Genomic DNA, 21,567 nt, shown 5'->3' with positions numbered 1-21,567 from the left:
ACAAAAGAAAGCTGCATTAAGACACCCTTTCTGCCATTAGCACGGTGCATGTGAACTTACGTATGATATACCTCTCTTAAGTGGTTCACTGTTAGTGAAGCAGGAAATGTTAAAAGGATCAATGTGAGCATATACATACCACAGGCTGTTTTGTGATGTCCACCAGGTCCTTAAGATTATAATACTGATGTTTCTCAAAAGCCGAAAACAGCATGTCTAAAACATACTGTTTATCAGCTCGAGCTCGTTTTCCATCTTCTTTCTTTTTCCTTTCATATTCAATCTATGTGCAAAAAGCAAAAGAAATAAAAGTATTAATTCAACATGTTCACTCTGTAACAGGCATTTTCTCATATTTTAAAAAAATATTTTTATTGATTTCAGAGAAGGAAGGAGAGGGGGAGAGAAAGAGAGAGAGAGAAAAACATTAATGATGAGAGAGAATCACTGATCGGCTGTCTCCTGCATGCCACTACTGGGGGTCAAGCCCGCAACCAGGGCACGTGCCCGAACTGGAAATCAAACCTGGGACCCTTCCGTCCAAAGTGGCTAGGGCTTTGCTATAGTATGCTTTTGTTGTGCCTGTGTAGGTAGATTAAATAAACTATAGCACATTCATTACATTAGAATAAAATGCAGTTATAAAAAGAAGTAAAGTTATTTTCATAAAGATGAATGTGTATCCTAGTGTGTGTTTCTTTGTGCCTGTGTAAGTAGAACACAAATACAAACACTAAAAGATTTTTTAATAATTTTTAAAAACCCAGAAAATTATTAAAAAGCAAAAGCAAATAAATCTAAACCTATCAAATTGGCAGTACAACTTTAAAACTGTTGTGACTATATATCTTGGAATGCATTACATGAACAAAAATAACTATTACATTTCAAATTGCATTCAGTACATTTTATATCAGTAGTCATACTGACAACTCTGTATATATGAAAGCTTGAAAATAAAAACCTGAGTTATCAGGTTATTGGTACCAAGTTTTTCACATTAAAAGAGATAGAAATTGAAAATCAAATTATTTAATAAAAACTCTATAATCTCAAATTTAATTGGCAATATCAGTATAAATTCCTCCTTTCCAGAAATGTATATATATTTTTAGCTTTGGCTGCAAAAAAGGTCCAGGAGTAATGAGCATCTCAAATTGCCCTATGATCTCTAAATATCTGCCTACTAAAGGAACCAGGAGCAATAGCTGATTCTATTCTATTCTATTCTGGGTCAAGATATGCATAAGGTGAAATATCTTACTGTGATAGAACAGGAGTCAGAAAATAAAAGACCGGGCCAAATTTGGCCCCTGGCTTATTTTTGTATGGCCCATTTGTACATTTTTAAAGGTCTGGGGAAAAACAGGAAGAATATTTTGTGACATGTGAAAATTTTATAAAATTCAAATTTCGGTGTCCATACAGCTTTTTTAGGAACACAGCCATTCATAGTCATTCATTCATTCTGGCTGTGGCTGCTTCTGTATTACAGCAGCAGGGGTCAGTAGTTGGGACAGAAAACTATAGTCTAAAATAATTTACTACCTGACCTTTTACAGAGTTTGCTGAACCTAACCTAGAAAATATTAAATACTGAAGGATTTAAAAAACATCAGAAACCAACTTAAAAGGGCTCCTTCTCTACCTTAGCTCAAGAGAAAAAAATCTGAACTTCAAAAAGAAAACTGACCCAATGTATTGTAATACATGTACAAAATGATGCCAACTAAAACGCAACAAAAATCTCATTGGTCATCTGTGGAAGCACGATGGCACCAACTTTATTCAATACTAAAAATTGTTCAATAAAGAAAAATAACAAGCATTTATCCTGCCCTTTCCTGTACAAACTACACTTTGGGGTAACCAATGAATGGAAAACTTAAGACAACCACACACATCACATGATGTAATGATGAAAGTACACACCACCACTTTGGAAATATTTTTGCCAAAAAAATTAAACCTAAATCCATTTACCTCTCTAACACTAACCACTAGTTTTCAAGAAATACTGAGGACACAGGAAATGAAATAAAGGACGTAAGAATGTGAACAAACAAAATCAGAATGGAAAAGTTTACAGAACACATGGCCCTGATATCCTCCATAAGTAAATGGGGGGTGGGGTGGGGTAGGAAATGGAGGGAAAAAACAATTAAGAATAAGAAAGACTTAAGACATTAGAAATCAACTATTTATATACCCCAAATATATGTGCATCTTATTTGGGTTTTGATTCAAACCAGACATTAAGTCTTTATCTAACAAAGATACAAACTGAAATATGTACAGATGAAGTGAAATCATGGCTAGGATTTGCTTTAAAATACTCTAGCAAGTAAACCACAAGGTTATGAATATGAGGGAATTCAATATACTGTTGAGGTTATACAAATAGAAAACATCACTGTGATACATTAATACTGTATTACTGTAAGTTTGGCAAGAGTAATATTCTTAAATCCTTTCACTTTCCCCATCCCAAAACAATCTCTCTCAATCACAGAGCTAAAAATTCAGAGAAAAGCATGGTCAAAACAAGAACCTAACTTACTCACCATTATTTTGTTCAACTGTCATTAGATTATGCTTGGCTTTTACTGAGGCCTCAAATGTATCAACATTTTCCCGTTCATACTCTTTAACATCAGCAGCTACCCTTTCCAGAATGTCGTCTGGAGAAGGTGACCGTGTACGAGTACTACTCTGGGGGCTGCTGGGTTCAGATGGCACAGACATATTGCTATCTTCGGCAAGATATTTATATTTCTGTAATAACAATACAGTATATTATTTTCAGAAAATTTGATGCTATCTAAATATATCTGCTAACAGGTGCTGTATTACAAAGCCAATTAATGTTAAAACTTTTAAAAGGTACTGATGCCTTCATTGAATCAGATCCACAATCCCTTATATAATTCCAAAATCCATTAAACTCTAAAATAATTTTTTTAATGTATGGTGCACATTCATTAGGTGGCAAAGCTGATTAAAACAGTAATGACACTATTTATAGTCTTATTTATTTCTCCCAGAGTAAACATAATAAGCCTTACTGCAGAAATATTCATGTATTTGATGATGGAGTGCTGTTCTAGACCCATGGATGGGACTAATGTACATAAATGCACCATATTACCTTTCTAAAATTCAAATATTTCTGAGTTCTGAAGCACATCTGGCCCCAAGGGCTGGAGATAAGGGATTGTGGACCTGGGCAAAACCAAAAAAAAAAAAAAATTCAACCAAGTCTTTAGGAATATCAGTTCAATAACAATAATTTCATCAATGATCCACAAAAGGTACATTTTCTCTGGAATTCTAGTTTTGCCCTACAGCCTCTGGTGATTTAAGTTATTTCCGTCACTCTAACATACCGTTACCTGATTTATGGTTGCCAGGTGTGTGTAGGTGAGCTGCCACGACTGTTCTTTACTTCTGTGTACTGTCCTTATAGTATAAAAAATATCTACTCTCTCTGTCCCGTAATAATAGCAGCAAGGGACTATTTAAACGGGAATTATTGGCGAATGCAGGTGTAAGTTATGTTGTAGCGCAAAATTGTGAAGCCTTCGATCAAAATCAATGTTTCATGACATCTGTCATTTGTTTTGACACATCTTTCTATTTTTAGGTTAATCTAATTATTACTCATTTTAACTATTTTTCTAATTTCATCCACTGATCGAAATCAATTGTTTTATTTCAGTGGAATATCAACCCATTGTAAAAGTAAGATGAAAAAAAGAGAGTTTTCAAGCAAAGATCGAGTTGTGATTGTCCAGTTCTTTTTTTTTTTTTTTTTTTTAAATATATTTTATTGATTTTTTACAGGGAGGAAGGGAGAGAGATAGAGAGTTAGAAACATCGATGAGAGAGAAACATCGATCAGCTGCCTCCTGCACATCCCCCACTGGGGATGTGCCTGCAACCAAGGTACATGCCCCTGACCGGAATCGAACCCGGGACCCTTCAGTCCGCAGGCCGACGCTCTATCCACTGAGCCAAACCGGTTTCGGCGATTGTCCAGTTCTTGATGTATCAAAAGAAAAAGGAAAAGTTGCAGAAAGGTGCAATGACATTAGCTGCAAAACAATTTAAGTGCAACAGAATGACCATATCAAGAATTTGGAAACGTGCTTCTGAAAATAATTGTCAAGGAGAATCTTATGCTAATGTTGATTCTTTGAAAAAACAAAACTGTGGACGTAAATTCAAAGATTACGGAGAAAAACTTGAAAAACTTAGACATATTCCTCTTAGCAGAAGAGGCACCATATTAGCCTTTGATAATATTTCTCCCGAAATACTGGATAATACGTTTCTGTCACTTCAACAAGTTACGGTGGAAGCAATGAAGAACAATGGCTCCAATAATTTTAAGTTCAGGCATATAGAGAAAGCAAAGCAATGCAGTAATGGAATTATTGAAAAATCCAGAAACTATCTGAACACTCAAAATAAAAATTAGGAGTACTATTTTTAATTTATTGTTTAACTTAATCTAGTTTTTTGATAATAAATGTTGTGTTCTGTATTTATTTTCTTTTGCTACTATTATTATGAGACAAATTACATTCGTCAACTGCTACTATTATTATGGGACAGAAGGAGTATCATTTTTCATGTATTTCAGAATTCTTCCTTTCAACTTCTTCACTCACCTTCCCATCATTAGAAGAAAATTCTCCTAATGATGAAGACAGAAGGCACTTTACAGGGACCGATATCCGCAAAGGATCTAGTGGCCATGGCTTTATCTTAGGATGGCCAAGGAAGAGACAATCTTCGAAGGCAGCTCACCTTATCATTAAATTACTATATCAAGGACAATGTATATTACTTTCCACCCATTTTTTAAAAAATATATTTTTATTGATTTCAGAGAGGAAGGGAGAGGGAGAGAGAGAAACATCAATGATGACAGAGAATCATTGACTGACTACCTCCTGCACACCCCCTACTGGGGATTGAGCCCACAACCCGGGCATGTCCTCTTGACCGGCATCGAACCCGGGACCCTTCAGTCTGCAGGCTGACGCTCTATCCACTGAGCTACCAGCTAAGGCTTTACCCATTTTTTAAAATAACCTAGCTTTAACCTAGTCTTAAAATTACTTTTCAGATGTTCCATTTAAATAATCACATTTGGATTAGAAAATCTGTCATTTTATTAAACATTAAAATTTTTTTCCCTTTCAACTAGTAACAGGTATAATTTTTTGCTAAATGAAATTCCTCCAATTTATTTTATATTCATTTATGAGGGTTTTCGTATTCATTACTTTAAAAAGGGGTAACTATTTCAATTTTATTAAGAAACTACCATTTTTTAAGACCTATTGAATTGCTACTATTGTCACTTTTTTAAGTAAAAAACCTTTATTTTACTAAAATATTATTTAAGGAGGATTGATCAAAACTGTAATAAAATCACATACCTGAACAATTGCTTGCCTTTGTATTCTTCTCTGCTCTATTAGGGCCTCTTCATCTTCTTCTTCTACATCAAAGTCTTCGAGGCTTAAAAAAATTACACATATATACATGTCATTACTTTTAAACATCCTTAGAGATTCCAAAACCATAATTTTATGTTTTAAAAATAAAAACTGAGAAATGTAGGTCAGTCATTTGTAAACTTGAGCTAAAGTCTTAAGCTACCTTACTGTCTTTGTTTCTAAACTGTCTCAGTGCCTGGTTTGAAATCCTGGCAAGTAATTTAACCTTCTGTGTCTCCTTTTTCTCATTTGTTTCATGGCACCAAAATTGGGAACAAAAGGAAGATTCTTAAATTTAAAAAATGTCATCACTGGCTCTGCCATGACCTTAGTATTAGTAAAGTCATTTCACCCCTCTATCTTCAGTGTTCACATCTATAAAACAAGAGGGCTAGGACAAATAAATAAATTGGTACCTTTTCTGGGCCATAGAAAGCTATACATCTTTCCCCATCAAAATACACATGCAAACATTCACATACAATCTGAAGGGGAATGTAGCCCTATCTCCAAACAATGACCCTGACCGATCCTGACTACCCACTAAAGAACTCCTACAATCTTTATCATCCCTTCCAGTGCAGCCTTTTCTACCGTCTGTTAAATGTCCACTGCAGAAGCAGCAAACTGGACCCTGAAGGTGTTAAGATCTGTGTATAACACCTTTTTCCAATTCAATTTTCTCATCACCTAGCTCTAATCGGGGTTTCTTGACCTTAGCACTGTTGACATTTTGACAATTCATTATGGGGGCTGTTTTTTGTACTGGAGGATGTTGAAGAGTATCCCTGGCCTCTACCTACTGGATGGCCTAAAATGTTTTCAGACACTGCCAAATGGGGAGGCAAATAATTCAGAAGCAAATTAATGAACTCACTTACAATATTCAGGTAGAAAATAAAGATTAAACAGTGTTTCTCTAAAAAGATAATTATGGGAAAATTCCACTCTTACTTATCTTCAGATGAAGATTCTTGTTCAACTTTCATTCCTTCAGAAAGACTTCCTTTAAATTTATCTTCCTTTACTTTGCTTCTGCTCCTACGTCTACGACCACCCCGTGATCGAGACCGCCTTCTCAAACGTGATCTGCTTCTCCGACCTCTGTCCCTATTTGAGAGAAGATGACATATATATATTTTTTCAAAAGCTCAATTTTCCTGTGAATCTAAAACTGTTCTAAAAATAAAGTATTAAAAAAGTTGATTAGAATTTAAAATAACATAGTATCAGAAAGACTGGAATAATCAGCTTAACTGAAAATAACTGAAACATAGCTGCCCTACTTACTGACTACACCGGAGCACAGAGAACTAACTACAGGGGTGATAGAAATGTTCTATATTTTGCCCTAACTGGTTTGGCTCAGTGGATAGAGCCTCGGCCTGTGGACTCAAGGGTCCCAGGTTCGATTCCAGTCAAGGGCACATGCCCTGGTTGAGAGCTAGAAGTTAGAAGTCAGGGTCGTGCAGGAGGCAGCCAATCAAAATTCTCTCATCATTGATGCTTCTAACTCTCTCTCCCTCTACTTTTCTCTCTGAAATCAATAAAAATATATTTAAAAAAAATGTTTACATCTTGATTATGGTGGTAATACAGCTCTTTGTCAAAACTCATAAACTGTACACCAAAAAGGGTGAATTTTATTTTATGTAAATGATGCTTCAATAACCCTGATTTTTAAAAAGACTGCTGCTGATAAGGTATGGGAAGGATAAATATGATAAAATTCAAAGTTTAATTAATATGGCCCTCAGATATTTTTATAAATACCTAAAGGTAAAATGCCTCATATTAAACAAACAAATTATTATAGTTCAAACATTAAGGGTATAATTTATGTTAGAAAGATGTGGCACTCCAAGCACACAAAGGTGTGAGTCTCTATAAAGGATCAGCAAACTCCTTGTTAATCACATCTAACCACCATGTTTATCTCAAATCTCTTCAGAAACCTCACCAAAAGGGCAGTAAAAGGAACAATTAAAAAGAAAATCTTAAGGCTAAGAAAATGTGAGAGACATGACAGCTGAGATGCCAACAAAATCTTGAAATGTGCAAATCAAAGCGTAGTTACAAAAAAAAAAAGTAGTTACAGATCAGATCTAAATATTAATCCAATAGGAATGGACAAGGTAAAAATGAAACAAGTCAATGTATGCCACAAAACCCCAGAAAGCCTCAAGAATTGGAGTTACTATGTCCTCTGAAGGATAAAACTTGAGATAAAAGATAAAAATAATTGTTTGAAAGCCTTTAGGGACACCTTAATTCTGTCCAGTCCCCTTCCTGACTCAGTAGAAAATGCCATTCCCCATTTCACATTCTGGCATAATACTTAAGACTTTTTTATTATAGAGGTGCTAAGACTTATTTTATAGAGCGGTGCTGGTTGTAAAAACTGGCCCAAGTTACCGGAGAGACACTACTGAAAATAGGATTAAAGGCAAGTTGACATTATGAAGGACCAAAACTTCAGGGTAGCCACATCTATCTTCTGCAGCAGGAGATGAGAGGATTCTGGGAAACACACACACCCAAAAGAAAAGATACATACTTGTTGATATGATCAAGTCCCCACTTCATTACCCTCAAGTGATACCCACTAATCCACAAGTTGCACGTTGTCAAAATGGAAGAAAGCTTCTATTCAGCAGTGCCTAACTTTCAAATCAGAACAGGCAGCAAGGAAAGATCCAGCTATCTGAGCACACTGATTGGTTGCCTCCCTAATGTGCCCCTACCGGGGCTGGGGAACCTGCAACTGAGATATGTGCCCTGGATCAGAAATCAAAATTTCGACCCTTAGGTCCAGAGGACAAGGCTCTAACCCAGTGATGGTGAACCTTTTGAGCTTGGCGTGTCAGGACTTTGAAAAACCCTAACTTAACTCTGGTGCCGTGTCACATATAGAAATTTTCTGATATTTGCAACCATAGTAAAACAAAGACATATTTTTGATATTTATTTTATATATTTAAATGCCATTTAACAAAGAAAAATCAACCAAAAAATGAGTTCGTGTGTCACCTCTGACACGCGTGTCATAGATTCGCCATCACTGCTCTAACCACTGGGCAAAAGGGCCAAGGCCAAAACATGTTTTAATTAACTGTTTATGTTATCGATATGGCTTCCAGCCAAGAGTAGAATATTAGTAGTTAAGTTTTTGGAAAACAGAAATTTATACATGAATTATCTATGCCCCCCCTAACACCCATGTTGTTCAAGAGTCAACTGTATAGGTAAGAGAAGACTATAAAAAAGAAAAAAACTCCACAAAAATTCATTATTATCTTTGACATTAGAGGCCCTATTTCCATAAAACAAAAGTAAAATGTTATATAAAAAAAAGTAAACAGCCAACAAGGTCTTGGTGGGGGGATCAGTAGAAGGGTAAGAAGGCAGAATAAGAAAAATCTAGACTGAAAGTAGAACAAAACAAACAAAAAAAGATGAAAAAAAGAAAAAAAAATTAATGGAATAATACAGAAGGTCCAATGGGGGCTGGAGGAGAGAAAACAATGGGAAATGGGAAAGAAAGCAAACAAAAACAAAAAAGAGAGAAAATTTCCACAAATAGGAAACCATAATCATTCTGCATTAAAGGGCCTATCTAGTGCCCAGAAAAATCAATGGAAAGAAAAAGCCACACACTAAGGCACATTATAGTGAAATTTCAGAACACAGGGCATAGATATATATGATATATATGCCTAAGCGACGGTCCAACCACCTGACCGTTGACCCGAAGCTAAGATGTGCAATGACCACCAGGGGGCAGACTCTTCGACCAGTAGCTGTGACGCACACTGACCACCAGGGGGCAGACGCTCAACACAGGAGCTGCTGAGCTGCAATGATTTGGTTCTTGGGTGACGCACCCAGAACCAAAGAGGAGGGAGGCCCATTCCGGGGTGCGTCACCTGAGAACTGCCCTCTCACAATCTGGGACTCCTCAGGGGATATCAGAGAGCAGGTTCGGGCCCAATCCCTGCAGGCCAGGCTGAGAGACCCCACCAGTGCACAAATCCGAGCACCGGGCCTCTAGTTTTTATATTATAAAAAGTGAGGGAGGGGGGAAGAAAGCAAGTCCTGTAAAAACTAACATCAGAATACGACTTAATAGCAATATTGGAAACTAGAAAACAGCAAGATAACAATTTCAAAATTCTTTTTTTTTTTTAGAGTAATAAAAAACAATATCAAAATTCTAAGAAAAAATGACATCAACCTAGAATTCTATCCCTTGACGTATCAGCAATGAGAATAAAGGACATTTTTTAGAGACATAGACCCCAAAATATAAGTCCTTTCCACATACTTTTCTCAGGAAGCTCCTGGAGATTCATTTCCAAAGCAAAGGGGTAAAACATGAGTAGACACTAGATACAGGAAATGGAATCACAACACAAAAAGAAAAACAAAGGAACACCAAAAGGAGAAGACAAATTCCACAATGATAACTGCATAAGGAGGCCTATCAGCAGTCAGTTTGGAGCCAGAAGGCTAGAAGCATTAGAATGAAGGTCCTCTCCTCCCCCAAGTATTTGCTCAGCAAGAAACAATATGCTTATGATCATAATATTGATTATATCTGGAAGCATACAGAAAGGTGATGAAATCAGGCAGAAGAGAAACATGTGAGATTAAAAACAAACTGTCCAAAGTAGGAAATCGATAGATAATGTGGCAATAACTTAAAAAAATATGAACATACACATGCTTAGACAAAGCATTTCTACTTTAGGAATCTAGGATACAAAATACTCAGAGATATGTAAAGATATATCCAGTAGTTGCAATATAAGCTTCTGGTGCACTACCTCTTTAAATGTTATTCTTGTATTAGTTCAATTAAAAATGTTAAAGATTAAATAGAACCAGAGACATAGAAGCTGGAGAGAGATCTACCAAAGAACTTGCATGCATATATGCTTAACCCATGGATGCAGACAACAGGGTGGTGATGGCTTGGGGTGGGGGTTGAGGGCTGGAGGTGGGCTAGAAAAGGTCAATGGGGGATAAAAGGGGACATATGTAATACTTTCACCAATGAAGATTTTTTTTAAATGTTAAAAGATTGGCAAATGAACAATCATTTATGCTTTAGGTTAAAGTATTTAATGTATATGTGTTATTTTAGATGGATTCCCTGCTTTAAAAGCCAACCTTTTCGATTAAACAACTAACTACTGACTACGTTGCTTCATATAAAATGATTTCTACTATGGTAAATTAAATAGGTTTTTGCCCAAAGAGTCTTTCATGCCTACTGAGGATATCATCTTGAGGCCATGTTCGTAAGGTGATCAAATACAAGTTAACAGAAAAATAAGTACAGAACTGTAAGACAGACAGAAAACTGGGCTACCTATTTATTATCCCATGATTTATCCTGCTAGTTAAAAAAAAAAAACCACACCTAAGCCTACCTCATTTAATATTTATCTCTTTAAAAAAATAGAGAAGCCAAAACCGGTTTGGCTCAGTGGATAGAGCGTCGGCCTGTGGACCGAAAGGTCCCGGGTTCGATTCCGGTCAAGGGCATGTACCTGGGTTGCGGGCACATCCCCAGTAGGAGACGTGCAGGAGGCAGCTGATCGATGTTTCTCTCTCATCGATGTTTATAACTCTCTATCTCTCTCCCTTCCTCTCTGCAAAAAATCAATAAAATATATTTTTTAAAAAAAAGAGAAAAAATGTCCTACTTTTAAAAGATTGAGTTTTTAATGAACAGTGATTTATTTAAAGGAAAACTATATTAAACATTCAGAGCAGCGGTTCTCAACCTGTGGATTGCGATCCCTTTGGGAGTCGAATGACCCTTTCACAAGGGTCACCTAAGACCATGGGAAAACACATATATAATTACATATTGTTTTTTGTGATTAATCACTATGCTTTAATTATGTTCAATTTGTGACAATGAAATTGGGGTCACCACAACATGAGGAACTGTATTAAAGGGTCGCGGCATTAGGAAGGCTAAGAACCACTGATTCAGAGTTTAATGAAACAAAAGGGTAACATCTTTACCTTCTCCGAGGGGACCTGCTTCTTCTTCTAGGAGACCTGCTCCGCCTGAGTGGGGAGCGAGACCTCCTTCTAATGGGAGATCTACTTGCTCTTCTTCGGGTTGGAGACCACCTACTAATCGGGCTGGCATCTTTTGATCTCTCACGTCTACTGAGGATATCGTCACGAGGTCGTGTTCTTAAGGGCACCAAATACAAGTAAATAGGAAAAGGAATTAAGTCAAAATAAATGAACTTCATCTACATGTAATGGACATCTTTAAAAAGGGCACGCTATTACAGTGATTTTTTAAAATCATTTTTTGTACTTTTAGGTATTATTCTAACTTTCTATCATTAATGTTTATATAACTTTTAGAATCATGCAAAAACATTGTGAAAAAAATTCTCTCTTTCCAAAATGTTTATTAGAATGAAGACAACCTTTAAAAATAAATATTCACAGTGCTTGCTTTGGCAACACATACATTAAAACTGGAACGATACAGAAATCAGCATGACCCCTACATAAGGATGACATGCAAATTCATAAAGTGTTCCATATTTTTTAATATAAATAAAAATAAATGCTCATAAACTTAAAAAGAAAAAGAAATGGCATGCTTTATTAAAGATACTAAACAAAAATTAACATGTTTTTCGTAACAAAACTTAAATTCAAATGATTATAATGATATCTGGGTGCTATGATAGGCACACACACAAAAAGACTATTTACTCTGGCCTCAAAATTTGAAGATTAAAGATTATTCTTAAGGTTAAAGCCACTGACTCCAATTCCAGATAAATAATTCAAAACTTCCCCAAGTGAGTGATAATATTCCATTTCCTAAGTTTAAAGACTTTTATTTCTAAATTTTGACATTTTTGCAATTAAGACTCTTATTTTTAATATATCAATTACATATAATAGCATCTTACAATCAACACCAACCTTAGAGCAAAGAAAATATAAAAAGGGCAGTCCATCTAGTCATGGAAGTATATATTGGCATAAATTTCCTATAAGGAAATTCAGCAATAATTTTCTAAAATGTATAAATGTACATAACCATAGACTTTTCAGTTTCATGTCTGTGAATTTATTCTACAAAGAAACCTCACATATAACCCACGGATATCTTTGCATACAATCATGAAAAACTGTACTCAATCTAAATTTTCATTAGTATCAAGTGAAATGCATAAGTAAGTGGAACAACAAATCGATGTTTCTCCCTTTCTCGCTAAAGAAAAAGAAAATCAACCAATTTAAAAAATTAAAAGATCTGTATGTATTAACAGAGAAGTGTTTGATGAAAAAAGCAAATACTGTTAACATGAATAGTATGACTCCATTTTTGTAAGAAAAAACATTAATATAATTGTATGGGCATAGAAAAAGGGCTAGAAAGATTCCTTAGGAGTAGCAATGGAAAAAAAAGAGAGAGGGAAAGAATTTATATGCTTCTACCGTTTTTGAATTTCTCTTTAATTAATATTTCTTCTGTAATTAAAAAAATATTTGTTTTAAAAAATTCAACTCTAGCCCTCACCGGTTTGGCTCAGTGGATAGAGCGTCGGCCTGCGGACTGAAGGGTCCCAGGTTCAATTCCGGTCAAGGGCATGTACGTTGGTTGTGGTCATATCCCCAGTAGGGGGTGTGCAGGAGGCAGCTGATCGATGTTTCTCTCTCATGGATGTTTCTAACTCTCTATCCCTCTCCCTTCCTCTCTGTAAAAAATCAATAAAATATATTTAAAAACAAACAAACACATAAAGTACTTTAGAGTAGTCTAAACAATTCCAGACCCCTCCCTTCCAAAATCCTTTCTGTGTCTTAACTATTTATTACTTCTATAATCCTAGTAAGGATCAATCTATTTTTTCCATTTATAAATTAAGCATGACAGTCACTTCCCTGAGAGAATCACGAGAATTTGAGAAGAACTGGTGGATCGAATGTATTATACAAATATGAATTATTTTCATTATTATTAGTAGTAAAAAATAGTTTCTTATACCATCCTTCCTAAACTTAAGGGGTTGTTGGTTTTTGCAACAGATTATAAATATTAAAATTAACAAAAAAAATTTCCACTTTCAATTTCATTGTGTTTGGGGGCCAAAAGCAATTATAGTTTCAATTAATATTGTTAGAACTCAAAATCATGCCAATTCAAGAGAACAGACAGATCACAAACCTTAAAACTGATACCTCTTTTTTTAACTTTTTAAAGTTGAAAATTTCAGCCTATATTGTCCAATGAAGTAATAATCCCCTCTAGAAAATATACTTCCTCCCCATAAATGGGTATACTGAACTGTCAATTTACTTGGATTTAAAGGAATGAGTCTGCAAGTTAGATACTAAATTAAGAACTTGAAAACATAAAGGTTTCTATCATCAAGTTCAGTATTTGTAAAATGTCCACAACCAAGATACACAATGACAAAAGTACTAATGTAAATACAGTAAACGGAATGGATTATACCTACAACTATAAAACTCATTACTATCTCATCTTTCATTGTCACAAGTTCTAGTTTCTCCTTTAAAATTTGGTGCATTGGTAAAAAACACTAACATTTTGAAAACAAGTTACCTTGGGGAAGAAAGTCGTCTCCTTTCTGGTTCTCTTCGTTTTCTTTCCAAGGATCGGCTCTTAGCTCTTCTACCGGGAGACAGAGTTCGAGAAGGTGACTTGCTCTGCTTAGACCTCCTATCATTTAAAAGTGGAGATCTACTTCTTCTGGATTTATCACGTTGTTTTGGAGACAAACTTCTTCTTTTAGGACTACGACCAGGTCTTCTACTGGGTGATCTATTTTCTTTCCCAGAAGAAGCATCTTTAGAGGGAGATTTAATTGGCTTCTTTTCTTTATCAGTTTCAGACCGTTTTGATTTTCTCTCTTTGGACCGTGACCTTCTGTCCATGAAAATACTTCTTTTGGATGGACGTTTAGACTTTTTCCTCTCCTTTGATTTGCTCCTAGTTGTCTTCTCTTTAACTATTTCAACACCTCCCTTACTTTTCTTTTTATCTGACCTATGTCTAGTCCGTTCTTTGGATCTGCTTTTACTTCGCTTTTTTGTCCTATTTTTATTGTCCATAGGTTCAAGTTTCCCCTTGGTAGTGGAAGATCTAGAACTAGACCTATTTCCATTTCTTGCCTTTTCATGAATTTCCCCCTCTTCTTCAGAGCCAGATTCATAACCTTGTAATATGAGCCCCATCCGTGACTGGACCTTTCCTTCCATGAACTCATTATCAAGTTCAGCTTTAATCAAGGCTCTCTGTTTTTCCAAGTCTTCCAGCAACGCTAAATCATCAAGTTTAGTTCTTTTTGCTGGAGACAAACCTTCTTTGTCAGAAGCATCTATAACTTCTTTTCTTTTGTGTTTCTTATGTTTATGCTTATGTTTATGTTTTTTATCCTTGTCTTCTTCTAAGGAATGTTTATGTTTCTTATGTTTACTTCTGTGTTTATGCTTCTTTTTTTTGTGACGACTGTGCTTATTTTGAGATTGGTCTTCTGACACTTCTCCATTTTCTTCATGTATACTCTTTTCAGAATTATCAGCATCTTCCATCCTATAATGTATCAAACACATTTTAAAAATCATATAATTTATCAAGCATTCATGATCATAACAAAATAATGATAAAACATTTCAATCGAATACACAAAAGAATGCCCCATTTTCTTTTATTAAACACATAGACCTATTTGGGAGACTAATCTCTTTTTCCACTTTAAATTCAGAAGCATATTTAAAAAAAAATCTCTGGGGCCAATATTGAGCATACCCAAAATAGCACTCCATCATGTGCACTGGTGGCTGATGTTGATAGTATAAATACACCTTCGAAGTGTTAAAACTTCATAGTAAACTAACCAGGAGTTACAGACTCTTGACCTGTAGCAGCCACTGACAATCATGTCATTGAGCCATATCAAAGGGTCTTTTGCAGGTCAATAATAGTTCAAATCAATAATAGTTCAAAATCAGCAATTTCACATGGTCTAACCCAATATTTGCTCAGCTAAGTTTCAAATGAAGAGATTATTTTCCAAAAATATGTTCAGTAGCTTTTGTACTTAATTGTTTGAGCTATGCTCAGTTAAAGAATTTATGATTCTAAATTATTTTGCTAAATCCATGCTGTTCAGTATTCCCAGGTAAAACACAGGCTATGACAACAATATTTAAATTTACCCTTTAAAGCAGGGGTCCTCGAACTTTTTAAACAGGAGGCCAGTTCACTGTCCCTCAGACTGTTGGAGGGCCAGACTATAGTTTAAAAAAAAACTATGAACAAATTCCTATGCACACTGCACATTACCTTATTTTGAAGTAAAAAATCAAAACGGGAACAAATATAATATTTGTATTTGCATGTGGCCCGTGGGCCGTAGTTTGAGGACCCCTGCTTTAAAGTCACTCCATACTGTATTATCACATCCTAGAATGAGATCAAAACAAGACTTTAATTTATCTGAATTAATAAACTCATACTATTTTTGGAGGAAAATATTAATAATTTTGTCAAAATCCTTCCAATTATACACTCCTGTACTTTCAGTAAGTTTATCAAATAGCTCCTTGCAAGTTATGAATAAATCTATTCATTCAATCTCTTTTACCATTTTTTAAAGATCACCTATACTGAAATGTAGATATTAAGGTGGGTAGCAGGAAAACAAAGATGTACAAGACCAATACCTGCCTTCCTCAAGAAAATGACAGTCCAGAGGAAAACAAAGTGTAATGATAATTACACAAATAAGAGCATTATGGGATAATGACATGAATAAAGAAACACTAAAGGAAAACCTAAAATCATTTTGAAAATGGTCAAGGGAAGTATCTTGAATTAAATTACAGAAAAAAACCCAAGCTATTTGTTAAGCAGGTACTTTGGGTAGAATAAGAAATGTTTATCGGGAAGGTACATGAGTTGGAAGTAACACTGTAACATTCTCCTAAAGAATGAGTAAAAAATTAACCAGAAGGGGAAAGAGGTACTTTAGGGTGAAAAAAAAAAGTGAAAAGGGGGATAGTTATATATAGCCAACTGTAAGCAGATCAGTGCTGTCAGGGCATCGAACATGTGGAAGTAAATGGTCTAATGAAAGTTAAGATCTCAGTGGACCAATTCCAGATGACAAGATATAGCATGAGATTCTGGGAGGGAGTGGCTGAGATACAGTTACAGGCTCACTGTAATCAAAGGCCTAGGAACTGCAAGGTAAGGTTGTTGGATGGATGGTCTGTAATGACATTGTCATTATGGCAGGGTTGAAGAAGAGTCTGACCTTCCAGCCAAACCTGTGCTCAATAAAGGACACACTGGAGTTTGCTTGAAAAGTTTTCAATTAATAATGAGGGGGGTGCAGAATATGGAGAACATAACTACCACATGGCAAGTACTTTGAATTTTTTAGGTGTCAGATTGCCAATATCCATTTCTGGTACTATAGACTCTGGGAAATAAAAAAAATATTAAAATAAAGCTGCAGAGGAAGCTGTGTCTTCTAGTGACTAGAGTGAGGTTTTAGTTTGAGCTTACTTCTAATAGGGTATGAGAAGATAGAATAAATATAGTAGTGTTCTCTGGATCATCAAATGTTCTCAAAAGACTTGGAAAAAGAAAGTCTATTATCTTTGTATTAAAACAAACAAACATAAAAACATAGCTTGATTGTGGAGGAGGGAAAAATCACAAAACTAGAAAATAGGTAACACCTTTGTATACGGCTACAACCTCCTACAGGCAATCCTTGCCCAGAAATCTTTCAGGCCATAATCCATGTGAGATATATGAACCTTGACTCACAGGGGGGAAAGTCTGAGACAAATTGAATTAGGCTAATTCAAGATATGGGGATAGGTATGGAGAACCTTTTAAAAGGTTGAGAATGATTTTCAGGTAAAACGCTAAGTGCTCAAAGTATAAAATTCAGATCAAGCTACTAGTAACTGAAGACCCTTTAAGTAAAGAAGAATAGTTGGATGGTTAGGCAGTTTCCACAAACTACCTGGATTCAAATCCTGGGTTCAACTTACTAGTTGTGCAGACTTAGGCAAGTTTTAAGATTTCTCTGATCTGTAGGCACCTCATGTATAAAGTGGAAAAATTATAAAAATAATAGAATCTACCCCAAAGCTTGTTGTGAAGACTGCACAGGGCAATAGATGTTAAGGTTTACAACAATGCCTAGCACAAACCAAGTGCCAAAAAAGTAAGCTGTTATTATTGTTCAGATACTGGATAAATAAATGTATTTACTCATCATGACACTGGAGCTGGCAGGACTAATACTAAGAATGTTATTTTAAGGAATACTATCAAACATCATGGATGCTCAAGTCAAACTATCTTATTAAAATGTCATCTCCAACATGGCACACCTAGTATAACCTTAGGCAAGTTACTTCTGTGCCTCAGTTTCCTCAATTGTAAAAACTGGAGAAATAGTATTGACAAATCAGAGATTTGTCTTGGCAATGGTACACACAAAGTACTCAAGAAATATTGTCTCTCCATATGTCTCCAAGACAGGTGAGATATTAAAGTTAAAGGGACTTAAGGAATGTGCTTAAGGTCACACAGCAAGCTAACAAGAAGGCTGGTATTACATTCCAAATTAGTCAAGAGCTCTTCCTTATGATGGATGCTTTTAAAATGAGAGCGTTATCACTACTCTGCATGACACTTGATTGTTGTCTCCTACTCCATTCAGAGTCAAAACTAAAATTCTTTACAAGGCCCAACTTCAATATTTTGAACCTATTACTTCCCTCTCACACTCATCCACTTCAGCTACACTGCTCTCCTTGAACAGGTATATCTCAGGGCCTTGGTACTTGTACTTACTGTTTCTTCTGCCTAGAATGCTTTCTCCAGTTGTATATATCGCTGGTTCTTTTGCCAACCTCAATTCTTTGTGCAAATTATACTTCCTCAGTTAAATTTCCCTGATCAATTCATTTTAATCGCAACACCCACCCTACCACACATATATTGCCTATCTTTGCTTAATTTTTCTCCAAGTTGCCATAACCTAATATAATTCTGTTGGTCTCTTCCTATTATAACACAAACCCTATGAGAGGAAAATTTTAATGTTTAATCCACTGCTCTATCCCTAAGACCTATACTATCTAACTTATAGAAGGTACTCAATAAGTACCTGTTCCATCTATTAAATGATCCTATATAATAAAAAGGTAATATGCAAATCAAACAGTGGAACTACTGGTTGCTATGATGCGCACTAACCACCAGTGGGCAGACACTGAAGGCAGGAGCTGCCCCCTAGTGGTCAGTGCACTTCCACAGGGGGAGCGCTGCTCAGCTAGAAGCTGGGCTCATGGTTGGCGAGTGCAGCAGCGGTGGTGTGAACCTCTCCCGGGTCCCAGACTGCAAGAGGGCACAAGCCAGGCTTAGGGAGAGCCCTCCTACCCCAGTGCACAAATGTCGTGCACTGGGCCTCTAGTTTATATAGAATAACATATAAAACCTATATTCAATACACTACAGATGGTTTATACTGGCTATACCAGTGATGGCAAACCTTTTGAGCTCATAGTGTAAGCATTTTGAAAAACCCTAACTTAACTCTGGTGCCGTGTCACATAGTCACATATAGAAATTTTTTGATATTTGCAACCATAGTAAAACAAAGATTTATATTTTTGATATTTATTTTATATATTTAAATGCCATTTAACAAAGAAAAATCAACCAAAAAAATGAGCTGACCTCTGACATGTGTGTCATAGGTTCGCCATCATGGGCTATACCATACTCTTACCTTTGACAGCAAACACTTTGTTCTTGCTCAGGTATATTTCCAGTGCTTCACAGTACACATACCTATTTCTTGAATGCAGTACCCTAAATGATTTAATCACCTCCCTCACCAAGAAAAACCTGCTCTTTGAACCTTTTACTAAAGCTTTCTGTAATTTACAAGTCTGCCAAGTTTCATTCAAAATTCTTAAGAATTTACCAAAAGCTTTTCTAGCTCCTAATGCTTCTGAGAATCAGGATGTACATCATGATACCCAGTGTTTGAGAGTCATTCCCATGAGTGACACCAGTTTCTATTGTAATTTAATGTTATCTCAAGAAATGATTAGGTTACTGATAAAAATGCTACAAGCATCTCTGGGCCAGCTAGGTTAACCTTAATAATCCTAGAGTTCTCCCACACTGGAATTAGGCATAGAGCAGACATTTACTCTCCTCAGTTGCTCTCTAAGGCAAATTTCATAGAAAATAGTAATTGCAGTCTGACAAGGTAAATTAGGAAAACTTGAACTCAAGTCAATGGCATATTACATATAATGACCTTGTGCTAAGGCAGCTAATTTAGGATCATCATTAACAACTTTCTTCTAAAGCTTTAGGGAAAGGTTTCTTGTAAGGTAATAGTATCATCACAAGAAGAGTGAATACAATAAGTAAAATATTCTGAGAGCTAGAGACCACACTCACATAACTTTTACTACAGTATATTATTATACTAGAGGCCCGGTGCATGAATTCGAGCAATCAGGACTGCTCTGACCTGGCTAGCTGGGGGAAGGGGACACAGGAGGTTGGCCGGCCCCACCCTCTGGTCAAACTCCCAGTTGAGGGTGAAAGGCGCGCTCTGCTCCAGGAGGGGCAAGAAGATTCCTCAAGTTTGGACTGATGGCTGAAAGGCGATCAGCCGCCTGCCTCTCCTGCGGTGTGGGAGGAGAAGTCTGGCCGCTGGGCTCTGAGATACCTACGTGCCCGCCATAGGGCCTGGCCTCCCCGGAGTGGCTCCGAGTATCCGGACTGGCTGCGGCTGCTTGGCTGGCCACGGGCCGAGGAGTGGGGCCTGGCGGCAACTGAACACAGGGGAGGTCGTGGGAGGTGGTGGGAGCGGAGGGCCTCACCATCTGGCTCTTTGCTCCCTTCCCCTGTGGTTGGCTCCCCGCTTGCCCGTGCTGGGGCCGGGGGTCCCTGCAGCCCTCGGGGCCTGAACCCCGGGCTGGGCCCACACGGGCTGCATGGACCCCCGGCCCCAGTGCGGCAGCGGAGTGGGGCGCATTCCCTAGCCCGGGGAGGCTGCTGTGCTGCAGTACGCCAGCCCCGTGGGCCAGGCCTGCTCCAAGCAGATGCTGCTCTTCCAGAGCTGGGCCGCTCCGCTGGCCGCACCCCGTGTGCTGGGCCTGTGCCACCCAGACGCGCCGCTGCAGGAGTCCCGGTCCGCCCGCAGGCCGGCTGCAGGTGCTGTGCGGGAGGGCCATCCTGCCTTGCGGCGTGCTCGAGCGGCAGCAGCGGGAGCCGGGCGAGGACTGCGCCTTCCATCTTGCCTTGGGTCCGCCATTTTGGGACTGAGCCATGTGCTCCTTCACCGGAAGAAGCCGCTGCTAGCCACACCCAGGATTTCTCTGGACTAACCAATAATAATCAAGGGAAATGCACACCATCACTATGACCACATCCTGTACCGACTTGCGCCTGGCCAATCGGCGGGGCCCACAGTCCCCTCTCCTGCCCTCACTCCACCCCCTATAAAACCCCCGGTCCCATCAGGCCTCTCTCTCTCGGCCATTGGACTTTCCGTTGTGTCGGTGGGTCTGGTGAACGGGGAGCGCAAACCGGCTTGCATTAAAAGGACTCTGCCTTTGCATCAGACTGACTGGCTCCCTGGGGGTCTTGGGAACCTTGAAATCTGGGCACAACAGAGGGGACAATTTGCATATTAGCCTTTTATTATAAAGGACTGTTCTATTTTATTATTAGTTGTTATTGTTAATCTCAAGTTTTTCACAGACATGTATGTATAGGAAAAAACATAGTACAGGTATGCCTTTGGAGATATTGCAGGTTTGGTTCCACATCACTAAAAGGAAGTGAATGTCATAATAAAGACAGTCACAATGCTTATAAAAGTTATGTTTTAGCCCTAACCAGTGGTTCTCAACCTTCCTAATGTCGCAACCCTTAAACACAGTTCCTCATGTTGTGGTGACCCCCAACCATAAAATTATT

At 37.3% G+C, this 21,567-nt stretch overlaps 1 protein-coding gene across 1 annotated transcript in view; it reads right to left on the bottom strand.

The window, feature by feature from the left end:
- PRPF4B (pre-mRNA processing factor 4B) overlaps positions 1-21,567 on the bottom strand; it is a 55,504-nt gene that overhangs the window by 28,305 nt on the left and 5,632 nt on the right. The window contains 5 exon segments of the mRNA XM_006766427.2: positions 2,565-2,775; positions 5,451-5,532; positions 6,465-6,620; positions 11,550-11,726; positions 14,134-15,123. Of these exon segments, the coding sequence (XP_006766490.2) occupies positions 2,565-2,775; positions 5,451-5,532; positions 6,465-6,620; positions 11,550-11,726; positions 14,134-15,123 (1,616 nt within the window).

The sequence above is a fragment of the Myotis davidii genome, unplaced genomic scaffold (assembly GCF_000327345.1).
Source record: "Myotis davidii unplaced genomic scaffold, ASM32734v1 scaffold540, whole genome shotgun sequence".
NCBI lineage: Eukaryota > Metazoa > Chordata > Mammalia > Chiroptera > Vespertilionidae > Myotis > Myotis davidii.
Note: the sequence above shows the minus strand (reverse complement) of the source record. Positions and strands in the feature narration are given on the sequence as shown.